Source organism: Diadema antillarum, unplaced genomic scaffold (genome assembly GCF_040938485.1).
Source record: "Diadema antillarum isolate AM-2024a unplaced genomic scaffold, OU_Dant_1.0 scf00000143, whole genome shotgun sequence".
In the NCBI taxonomy this organism is placed as follows: domain Eukaryota; kingdom Metazoa; phylum Echinodermata; class Echinoidea; order Diadematoida; family Diadematidae; genus Diadema; species Diadema antillarum.
In genome coordinates, this window is record NW_027271032.1 from 3,322,320 (window position 1) to 3,335,205 (window position 12,886).

Here is a 12,886-nt window from a genome sequence, read left to right on the forward strand (position 1 = left end):
CCCATATTTTGATTATCTTTCAGCAGCAGCTGAATACTGTTTGATACACAAAAGATTTAATATTTTATTGACTGTATCAAGAAACTACTGTAGAATGTTTTTCTTTTTTATCCTCACTAGCCTAATTGGTGCCTAACCTCAACTCCAAGCATTCAAAGCATATCCAAGAACTATCTTACTTTGGGTTTTGAAAAGCTTTTCAAATGAAGATACATGTTTAACATAACACAGTTTCATACAAAAAATAAAGAGAGAATAAGGGGATTAACATGAATAAACCACACACACACACACACACACACACACACAAAGCAAAGCAAAGCAAACTGACCTCGCTGCTGATACTTGAGGAAGGCCTCATACCGCTGCTGCTTCTCTGGATTCTTCTCAAAGGGCTTGAAGCTGGAGCCACTCCACCCCCCAGCTGATGCAATGGGAGCTCGAGGTGCTGACTCAACAGGAGCCTGCGGGGCTCCTCGGTCCCATCTGGACCCCCGCTTCTCTTCAGGTTTGGGTGACACCTTGGCAGGCGGCGCAGACTGATCCCTGAATGCCCTGATGCGGGCTAGGTCTTCACTGGGCAGTGCTTTATCCACTGGGGAATACCCTGGGATGACATAATTTTTTGAAAACAAAAAGGCATCACAATTTAATGATAGAACTATCAGCATGGCTTGGTTAATTCTGAGAGCTCTGGTTGATCTTTTAAAAAATGATTCATGCATGTAATACAGTTGTATCTGACATTTGTCAGTTTCATAATAGTGCTAGCCTTTAAAAATACATCAGGTGGTTTTCAGCTGTTTTGTTTTCCAAACAACATTCCACAACAGAGTTTCTGTAAATGTTTTCCAGTTACATAATCCTTGAATCTGTCTACAGCTGTGGCCTAACACTGACTTACGATGTCTGAAAATGGGATATGTTTGTCACACAAGGCCTAGCAACTGGGATACAGGCAAGAAGAAAATACCTCACTTTAAAGACATATGAAACAAGTCAGTTTTGAGTACAAAAACAACTGTGCAATAATCATTATATAATATTAGAGTCCCATGATTGAGATGGCCATCTCCAAAGTGGTATGCAGTGCCAAACTGCACAACGTCATTTAAAAAAAAAAAAGTCCACAATAAATACACACTTGATTCCCAATTCGGATCAATTCCTTTCAATTCTTTCTATCAAAATCTGTCATTTTGGCTGCACTGATTTCACTGTAATCAATTTCTTTTTTGTTGTTGTTGACAGACTAACTTCCACTTCGGGCGAAGAAAAAACTTGCACAGACCTACTTGTTTTTTAACACCTCTTAAAAGTAAAACATAGATCCCATATGCCTGCAGAAACCATTGATATTTGGTATTAAAATGGGGATAAATGCATGACAATTGTGCGAAATAATGCATGAAAATTGTGCGAAATAATGCAGTGATAACACTATTTCAGTTCGGTAGCAACAAGAATGTGAAATATCAGCAAAAAAACATTGCAATCTCAGAGCATACCCAATCGTGTGTGCTTCGTAATGTCGTATAATTGATAACAAATTGGGCCACTGCAGTATCTACCAAACTTCTGCATGAGAGTGAATAGTGAGCAGCTTGGTACGTGTAAGTAATACTGTAGGGCACGATCAGTAACACATAATGTTCTACCTACCCACTACTGAACAGGGAGGTTCCTTCAGGAAGAAGAACTTGAGTACCTCAATTGTAATTGTTTTACAATTTCAATCTCAAAATATTCCAAAGCGACTCATTGTCTTGGCAAAGAGTTACAGCCAGATAAGTTTCTTGGTGGACTCTTTAAATGTATAGCAAGAAAGTTCTAATGGTAAACGATGAATTTTGAGCCCTAATGACAATCGTTTTAGCTTTAAAGGAGACCTCCGGATGATTTTTAGATCTCTTACATTCGATCGACTATAAAATAGTTATATCGAGGACAGAGTTTCAGAATTTATGATGATTGGGAAGAAGAGTAAGAATATTTTCAAAATTTATAACGAATTGCAATGAACAAGGATGATGACATGGCAGGGTCACCATAAGAATGCATGAGTTTGGGCTCAAGGAAGCAGAACAAAAGTAGAAGGCATGTGTAGATTATACACAGGTGAGCTCTTAAGCAAGCAGTATTGTAATGGAATTACTCAGCTCCATTTCTGAAATATGTGAGCCTCCTATGTCCTCATCCTTGTTCAGTGTAATTTGTTTAAGGTTTTTCAAAGTATTGTTTCTCTTCTTAAGAACCACAATAAATTGCACAAATCTATACATGGAGCTGTCGATCTATGTACAACATGATGTGAATTTATGAAAATCGTCTGGAATGTCCCATTAATCGATGCTTTGGACAGATGCAACAAAATTACAGAGGAAATCTTGACCATCACAGAGAGAGAGAAAGTCTCTCTGCCTCCTACCTGGTAATCTCTCCTCCCCCAGCATTGCTGCCCTCTGCTCAGCACTCAGGGTGAATCGACTGCTGCCGGACTGGGCACCCATCGCTGGACCAGGCACAGCGGGCGCGGTGGACCTGAACTGGTGGAAGGGGCGGAAGTCCCTCGGCAGAGCGGGGGGATGAAACACCTTCCAAGGAGGAGATATGGATATAATAATGAATGAATGACAACTTAATCACAACTTAGCTGGTAGCATGCGAGAATATTGGGTGTAGTCATATTGATAATTGCAATCAAAGAAGGATCAAAGATTATTGCAATCACTGAAATACAAGTTGGAAAATATCCCTTCTGGGTGGAAAAGATCCCTCCTAAATCATTTGCGTGTGTTTTAATAATCGACAAACGGGGCCTGAGCCTTGACCGTGGCAGAATCTTTGTCAGAGGCAAGTAGCTCGCCACTAGTGGGTATGCAGTTTTTGGCAGCCTTCTTTTTTTTTTGTGGCTATTTAGTTTATAGGTAGAAAGAGCATGCTAAAGATCAACAACATAATGCTATGACAAGCATGATATTAAAGTAAGTATTGGATTAGGAATCTGACAAAATTCATAGATTATACATGTTACAAATCAGTAGTCATAAGTATTCTCTTTGGTCCAAGGAATGAAATTATCCCAGGAATTTAATTATCATGACACAAAAAAATGCAGCGTACATTGTAGTACTGACAACAATGTGAGTGAAATAACACCAACTAAAAGATGAAATGAAATGCAAGTAAGTCCCACTGCTATTTCTACATTCACATTGGTAATCATACCACTAGGGTACTTTTGAGACTGACAATTACAGAGAAACATATTCCTCTTCCCCATGACATTCTAAGTACTAAATTACTGTAATAGCTGACAAAGCACATGCTGGTACAAAACCTTAAAATGGAAACTAGTGAACAAGACTTACCTTTGGTGTGAGCTTCTTTTTTGAAGCTGCCTTGAAGCCATCCAGAACATCATCACTCCCTAGAAAATTTGGAAGAATTCAAACATTAAGCAAGCACATAGATATTTCTTGTAATGCTAGCGTCTACACACTGAAGGATGCAGCATCCATGGAGATAGACAAGGACGACAATGGAACTGTGATACCCATGTCTTGCCCGTGCTCCACAGGTGAGTCAAAAATGGGCCCTTAATCTCCCCCCCCCCCCTCAAAAAAAAAAAAATGAATGAATTAAAAGCAGCAGGGTTCCCAAGAGGGAACTGCTGGATTCACACTGAACAAACTTAGAAACTTAAAACTTCAGTTTTTAATAACTTATTCAGAGCACTAACTTAGTTCTATCACTTCTGGTTCTAGAGAAAAAGATTGTTAGAAGTACTTCATTTGGGGGGTTAGGGGTCCCAGGGGGAATGGCTGCAATACATGTATCTCACTTGAGCCTTTCGCTGAAACAATGTTTCATTTTCTGTCAAGCTATAATGACAATTTTACTGCAGCGGATGTTCCGCTTTGCATCATTCCTTGATGTCGACTAGAACAAGGAGATGTTAATGTTAAACTTAAAGAAAGAGGGATGTGATAGAGTATTATATCACCTGTGTGATGTGTGGGAGACCCTGTCCAGCCATACAGCTGTCTGCTAGCCTCCTCCTCTCCCCCCAAGACGCGGTCGTAATTTGACAGCCGATCAGAGGAGTAGATTTCATCATCTTCCTCTTCAAATGCTCCGATGCCAAACGCCTGGTGAGAAGAAAAAATTGGAAAATTGCAGACATCTTTAATACTAGAATGTCTTGTGAACAAACGTTACGGCACTATGTGGAGCCAAAGAGCAGAAAAGGTGTATATTACGCAATCTAAACTTACCTGGAATACTTCAGTCACTTCAACTAAATACCTCATTCCAGAAATGTTCAAGACATGAGGACATAGGTTTTGGAGTGAAAACATAGTTCTGGTCAGGATTTGAGAACCTGTCTGGCACCATTTCATATTTGCTTGCAATATATCGAAAGAGTCTACCAAGAAACTTACCTGGCTGATAAGATTTGCCGGTATAAGTTGTTTTGGAGTATTTTGAGATCAAAAGTGTGGTCGGTATACCGACTTTTCTTCCAGAAGGATTCAGGTTAACTCAGTCTCAGGTAAAACTCATCCCTATTCCAAATAATTTACACGCAGTTCACGACTGCCATATTCTATACATAGGCGCTTCATAGGCGCACATCAATTTTGCCTCCACACCAAATGGGTTCTTTGATGTGTATGTGCAAAGTCAATTTTGTAAAAATTGTATCAACTCAGCCAATAACTGCCACCAGCCAGAACGCGGAAGCACTCCCATAGTACAACACTCTACAATCCAGAGGGACAACTCAGCCCCGCCGTCAAAGTGAGGCCGAGTTGTCCCCAAGTCTGAGCTAGCATGACCCTGATCGGGTAAGTTCTGAGATTGCGACTCCCGCAAACCTTTTTGGTTAATATTTCACATTTTCGTTGTGACCCAATGAATATCTTGTTATTATTCAGCATTATTCCACACATTTTCAAGGCATACTTGTACATTTGGAGCGTAATTTGACAATTTTTGCAGGCGTACCAGGACTATGTTTTGGTTTTAAAGACAGTGTTTACATACTGTATATGTCACCTTGTCACCTGCATCAACCCTGTCATGACTACATATTGTAATTGCAATTATTTTTTTCACCATTGCCATCACCATCATAGTTTTTTCATCATCATAGTGATCAATATTGACATCCTAACCATTCTTCTTATGATGATTATCTCTTATGATGATTATCATCATAACCGCTACTATTACTACATTAATGATATTACTACCATTTCAACTTCTACTAGTTAGAAAGCTTGGCCATAGAGAAAGGTGACAATCATTTCGGTGTAAAAATTCTACAGTTCTTGATATATTGTACATATTACGTCACTGATACACAAGGCATGTGAAGGAAAAATGTAATTTCTAACATACATGTAAATCATTATAATCGGGGCATCTGTGCTTATTGTTCTGATGGGTGAGGATATCAGCCCATCAGCAACCTAGTAAGAGTAAATAGTTACAGGATAGACATCTAAGAGGCAAGACATTCAGAATTATATGGTTGGTATTCAAAGGTGAATTACTGTTTTTCTGCCACTTGTCTTCCATTATTTGGAATCTACTTGCAATATATCTAAATGCTCTACCAAAAGACAAGTCTGACTGACTTGACTTGACAGGATAATGCATTGTTTGGGAGTAATTTGTGATCAAATGTATACAATAATTGCGGTTGTAGTACACAACTTATATTCCCGGAGTGCCCTCCTCTTATAACAGTGGCTTGGTAGAACACTATTAGTATGTAATGATCAAATAATGTTCAAGCAGTGGTATTGAATAGCACGCAGTTTAATCTGCACGCAATTCACCCCCATACAATGGATACTGCTATGGCCCAATATATTGCTATTGATGTAATCAAATATGAAATATCAGGTAGGCCTACATACGGTATAGCAACCACGTTAAGGTATGCTCGGAGATTCCAACACTTCTGACGTACCTTTTTAGATAATATTCTCATTTTTGTATTTTTTAAACTTCCCAAATGACATCGTGCTATCAAAGCATTATTTCACATATGCATATGTCTCCAATTTAGAATAATATACAACAGTTTCTGCAGACGAATGAGAATTATGCTTTGCCTTTAAGACAATAGTTTGACTCACATGGCCCTTGATTCCCTGCCTCCTGTTCCGAGACGTCACAGTTCGTCGAACAGTGTCACATGACCACCGAGGACGGACTTGGAGGAGTCCATGCCATGGTAACCGATGCCGTGCACATCATCCTTGAGGGCAAAGATGAAGTCCTGGATGTCATCAGGCGCAAACAGGAACCCCCTCATGAAGTCTTCCTCATCCTCATCTTCATCTTCATCATCTTCACTGCCACTTGGACCATCGCTGTCTCCAGCTTTGTTGCCGCTGTCATCATCCTCCTCCTCACCTGTGACTGGTGGTCGAGCACAGCCATATACCTTGCCCTTTCCTGTAAGGTTTTATAAAATATTTGTGTATCACTACAAGTTTCTACTGATCATGATTCTTAGGATCTTTGCTTTATAAGATGGAACTTAGTCTAAATCTTAAACCAACTCAAGAACCTGCAGTAAAACAATTACAGGTACCCTGTACATATACTGACTTCTAAGGAGTGCATATAAGGAGTTCTACACCTGAATGCCTACTGTATAAGCTGTTATATTTGTGTACAGATATTCTCATAAACTAGAAGGTCACAGACATTTTCGCGAGATGTTGTTTACGCGAGTTGACACCAACGCTATCTTACGGTACATGCATTGTAACCCTAGTGTACATGTATGGCGACACTTTCTCATGTTGTTAAATTCACGATCCAACTGTGATTCGCGAAATTTGCAAAAATTAAACCCTCACGAAAATAACCGCTTATACAGTATATCACCAGTAAGTGCCATGAACCAGAATACACATATAATGCATGTCATGCCTCACCTTTCTTCTTCCTCTTCTTTCTTCTCTCAATTTTTGGTCCGATCCCTTGTCCTGGTTTCCAGCCCATTTTGCGTAGTAGCTTCATCCCGATGGTGTCACTGCATGACCAAAAGAACATGAAACATTAACTTATTGTGTTTTCTTCCACTGCATTATGTTGTGATGATGTGATCAGCAATCAGGATCTATGGGAAAGGACAAGCCAGCAGCCCACAGAACAGGAAATATGATGAGATGATGTGGTGATGACTAGGTTACGAGTAAACCCTCCAAAAACCAACTCAAAATATCATCAGGGCAGCACTCAGCTAAAACCCACAGGGCAAAAGGAAAGTTTTTTTTTGAATTTTTATTATCATTATTTTTATTATCATTATTATTATTATTATTTTCATGTGGAGAGCAGTGCAGAGACTGGCATAGGTCCTGCCAGGCAGTAGAAATCTTGGTGGTGGACCGTGTCTCAAGAGGGATAACAGAAGCCTTATAGAGAGCTATATGTAGCTCAATATCACTGATAATCATATCAAAGAATTGATATTATCTGTAAGAATCGATATTTACTGTACTACTTATAACCCACTGAGGATGGACTGATTTTACTACAAGATGCATTTCCCATAGACACTTGACCGAGTATACTTGGGACTAGTCTTCAACAGGTTAACAGTTAGAATCTAAAGTTGTTTGTAGAAACATTTGTGTGAGTGCACGGGTGCATAGGTGTGGTTGAGTGTATGTGTGTGTGTGTGTGTGTGTGTGTGTGTGTGTGTGTGTGTGTGTGTGAGTGAAACAGCTCATCCTGATATTCATAAAAACACAGGGTTGCACACTAACCCATTTTCTCTACTGGTCCAACCTGTCCGTCAGACCAGTACAAGTAGGTACCCAGTTTTTCCATTTTTTCACTGGTCCATTCCTGATAAAGTTACTAGTCTGACAGTAATTTTTACTGGTCAGGGACCGTCAGACCAGTGCCAGTGTGCAGCCTTGCATAGAGATTGTGTGTAAGCATACCATCCCCTCTAGCAAGAGGCAAAACACTCTGTCCCTCGGATAGGACATAAAATGGAGGTCCCGTGTGGGAGAGAGTAAGAACTCATGCACGTAAAAGATCCCGCTTCATTCATTCATCGCAAAGAGCAGGGTTTTTAACCCAGTGAAGTGGTCCCAACTCACATCCAACTGGACCCCATGGTCCCATAGCTGAATATGGGCTATCCAGCCATCTTCTCAGATGGAAATGAACAAACAAACAAACAAACAAACAGACAAACAAACAAACAAACAAACAAACAAACACACAAACAAACAAACAAACAAACAAACAAACAAACAAACAAACAAACAAACAAACAAATCTGCTCTGCTCTGCTCACTCTGCAGGTTTGATGAGGTCCTGGATCCTGCCGTCATCTGGGATGATGGTGGAGCCAGGCGAGGGGCCAGGTCTCTTCCTCGCTCCACTCTCATCTCCTGCAAACTTAGCAGTGGTCACTACCTTGCGAGGAGCTATCCCAAACTCCCCCATGTCCTGTGAAAACATATATGAGAGTTTGATACATTATGAAATGTTTCATTAATCATTCCATGATAAAGATTATTGTAATGTGCAAACAAAAAGGGATGTACATCAAAGAAAGCATCAATAGCTGACCTATCATTAGTCAACCCCTACTTTGTATTGCTTTTATTTGAGTATCAATATTACTGTTGGGTATCAAATGCCAGAATTGATATCAAAGACTGCTTATAATTTCTTCAAGATTCATTTGCAATGAATTAGAATATCACAGTCTACAACCAGTGCCCCATTTCATAAAAGATGTTAGGATGGCAACTCTTGCTGGAATGACAATTTCCAATAGCAACAGCCAATCAGGAAGCTGGATTCTTGTCATTACCATGACAATTGCCATTTCAGCAAGAGTTGCTATCATATCAAGTTTTTATGAAATGGGGCCCAGATTGACCTGTCGATGCCCATGAGCAACAAGAAATATGGCATCGCTTCTTTGAGCCAGAATTCACTGAAACTTTTGAAGAAGAGAAGACACACATTCTGCATTTGTACTAATACCATGGGGATGAAATCATAATTAGTCCACGATGCACACTATAGTTCATGATACTTTAGCAAAAATGCTAAAAAAAGCAAAAAGTTAATACAGGTTTTCAATCAATATCTTGTCCAACTCACATCTACATCCATGAAATCCTCTGCACGCTGGGCCTGCTTCTCTGCTCGTTTCTCTCGAGTTGACACAAATGTCAATGGAGTGAAACCTGCAGCATGAAAACAATGATTAAACTCTTATGCTGTAAAGAAATGATAGAGCTTCTACACTGTCTATTCCATATATTTACATTTCCAGCAAGCATATGGTAATGATCTACTTTTAAAGTGCAGTTACCAAATACGGTGACACCACATTTGCTCCGGCGAAAATTACTCTGGACTTATTTCCTCCATGGACTTAGGGTTAAGATTAGGGCTGTGATAGGGTTTTACCATAGATTTAATTTAATGTAAGCATTAGGATTAGGGTTAGATTTATGTTTTTGGGTAGAATTTATGTTTGGTTTAGCACACAGATACTTCATAGGAGCAACTGTCGCAGAAGCACATGTCATGGAACCACCAAATACTACTTCTTAATAAGGTGCATTTAAACAGACTACAAGAAATAACAACATTGTAATTCTTCTAAGACAGGAACCAACTTGCTGTATGAAATTCCCTATTTCATGCATGCCTGAATGGAACAGGAAGCTACATGAATTAATCCCTTGTGTGCCAATGAGTCGAATGGGAACAAATTTCACACACGAACCAATGGAGAGGAAATGGAGATGGCACACAGAGGGTTAAACAAGTATGAAAAGAAGTCATCAAATACTGTATACGCCGAATATTTCACAAGGTTTTTATTTTCGCGAATTTCGCGAGTCAGGTGCTATTCGCGAAATTAAAGACACACGAAAATATCGACTCTGATCCCGATGTGAATGTGACGTAAGCGTGTACACTTCTCCGTTCAATACAGGCATCCATGATCACGAATTTCACCACTTCCAAAATTGTCGGGAAGTCCTGATTCGCGAAAATTTAGACTCGCGAAATATATGGCGTATACAGTACTACCTATTGTAAATCAATCACAAAATTGTGCACTGTATTGCATTGTGCAAAAACCCAGCCCCACACTTCCACACATATTTGACAAGTGGTAGGGACAGTGTGCATCCATGATTACGTTAACAAGGGTAGGGTAGTGTAGAGCTGTCTGGCAAAAAGAAGTGGGGGCAGTCATGAAAAACAATTTCCCAATGTACCAATACTTGCACAATGAAACGTGTTCAAGCAGAAAAGCCACCACAAACTCACCTTCTTTGGACCCAACAGTGTTGAAGAAGCCAGCTGAGAAGCCCCCTGTGAAGGCGCCATGGAACCGCTGACGACCCTGCCGGTCTCGCACCACCTGGTCCTTGACTGCAATGGGCTTTGGGAGAGGCTCATCTGTGGGTGAAGACAAAGAGACATCAAGGGTAAAAATGTCACAAGTCGGGCATACTGTAATAGGGCCCCATCTTTGCTTTTATGGCTATTTGCATCTACTACACTGGTCTACAGATGACTAATGTAAACAAACATGGAGCTTAATCAAGCAACTGTAGAGTTACAGTATACAATTATAGTGCATTAATGATTTGTATCACTATGTGTGTAACCAAGTGTAAATTTAATAGTAAACACAGATTCTGGATCATGTCTACTAACCATACTGCATAGTGTTCAAGTAACTGGGGATGTCTGTAAGTAGGAAAAACATATCAACTAGGAACAGATTTTTTTTTAAAGAAGTATGAAATTCAGGACTTTCAGTCCACTAGTTATGTTGAGAGTCGAATAAAACACATTTTAGAAAAAAACCAACATTTTCAGGCCTTTAAAAGTGGCGATTTTCAGTATGTTACTATATTTGTTCTTTGGGGCTGAGGAGTACAGAATTTTCCCCAAAGCGTGAGCACCATAGGTTCTGTATACATCTAGGAAGAGTTACACACTGACCATTTTTGCGTGTAGTGCTTCCTTTACCCTTTAGACAGGAGAAGGGATGCAGGGTACAGTATATAGGGTAGTCCAAGTTTGTCCAGGTTGTCAGTCCATCTGTCTCTTTGTCTCTTATTTGCCTTTAAAGTGAACTTTCTGTAGGTGCTACAGTGTAGTCGGTATATGCATGCACGTCTTGGAAGGTGTGCTGCCTGTTCACCTGTGTTGGCGCACATGCCGCTTTAATACCGGATTATGCCACCAAATGGCCAAGCATCAATGTCTGCGTGGCAACAGACAGTGCTATGCACCAGTAATATAAACATACGTACCACTGCGCCAGTATTGGCTTTTCTATAGCTGATGACAGATACATCATAGCCAACTGAGCAAGCCACACCGAGCGCAGAGCAAAGAATTTGACCTTGGTTTACTATACTCCCACTGGGCCTCTGGATAATCACCAGTAAGATGACAATCTCTCAAAGAAAAACAGATCTTCATAATTGTCCAAACTTTTGACGCTGCAGTTTGCCAGAGTGCTGAATTCTGGGAATTTCTGGCAAAACTGTATACCCTTAGAATAGACATGTAGTTAGCATTTTTCAATATCCATGTATTATATTGTCTGGTATTCTGGCTGCTGTAAATTACGCTGTCTGGCAACCCCAGTCTTTCTGTCAACATCCACGCGAACTTTCTTTGAGCGCCAACACGACAAGTGCGCACTACATTCTTCGCCTTTGTCATCGTGCCGATGTACGCGTAACTTGCATTCCAACAGTAGTCGGATTTCCATACACACACCTCTTGTTTTGTTGTCATGGGCACGAACTACCAATTAGTTGCGAGCTGTGCATTTTCACCAGCCAATTACAACATTTTAAGCTCCTGTCCATGACGATTTTCTTCCGACCACGCTGTCCCACATTCCATGCTTCCTCACTTCACGATTAGCTTTCACCCAGAGAACTTCCTAATCGTCGGAGTCACTCCGTCCGTACGTTACATTTCTTCCCACGTCTTGTCTCGCGGACGATACCTCGCGCCGTGGACTGTCATACGGATTATTATACTCAATACGGATTATACACCTTCTACTTCGCGATCTTTGCTGCCTCTTCGCTGAATCCTACATCGCGATTCATATTACACTTTTATACTACATCTGGGGATTTTTCATCGCTACATTTACCGCGATATACGTCTCGTGACATCGCTGCTTTGGTCCTGTTAGCGTGCTGTCGGTGGTGTGCAGACTCTTCCAGGTACCTCGCAGTTTCTCTACCCAGCACTCCAGCGGTGGACATACTCTCGCTTGTGCTAGCCGCGACACTCGGAGGCTATTCCACGCGGTCGCTGGATCTTTTGTATATATTTCTATGGGACACTGTCGTCTTCGGACACCCAGTGCATTTCGGAGTTCGTCCATATTATATCATATTATTTTCGGAAGTGCAATATCAGGACACTGTCCACCTCATCAGGTGCCCTAGTGATTTCTACTTTTGTCACGGTCGTCTACCACTCCTGCCGGCGGTGCCCTTAGCTCTACGCTCCCGTTAGCCATTTGGTGACTAGGTATTTCATCTTAGGCCCATACAATTACACCTACAGAAATAACCAAAACACATGGAGGTCAGATGGAGGGAGACAGAGACGCACTTTCAGGAAAGTACAGCGACATTGCACATTACGACTCTTGATTCTTCAAGCTGGTGATGTGTATCCTAATCCCGGCCCAGTAACTGGAGATGACCTTGATGGAGATGTTAACCAGTCGTTTTTACTATGTGCAAGGGGGAGAATTCAGTTTGATGCAGGTGCCCTCTACAAACTGCAGCCTCCCTTTCTTCATGCTAGTCACAAT

The 12,886-nt window shown here is 40.7% G+C and overlaps 1 protein-coding gene across 1 annotated transcript in view; it reads right to left on the minus strand.

Annotated features, from left to right (window-relative positions):
- The window catches only part of LOC139721434 (G patch domain-containing protein 1-like), a 136,500-nt gene that overhangs the window by 107,157 nt on the left and 16,457 nt on the right, over nt 1-12,886 (minus strand). The window contains 10 exon segments of the mRNA XM_071632749.1: nt 332-607; nt 2,429-2,594; nt 3,372-3,430; nt 4,007-4,151; nt 6,153-6,193; nt 6,196-6,474; nt 6,963-7,060; nt 8,342-8,496; nt 9,163-9,248; nt 10,351-10,482. Of these exon segments, the coding sequence (XP_071488850.1) occupies nt 332-607; nt 2,429-2,594; nt 3,372-3,430; nt 4,007-4,151; nt 6,153-6,193; nt 6,196-6,474; nt 6,963-7,060; nt 8,342-8,496; nt 9,163-9,248; nt 10,351-10,482 (1,437 nt within the window).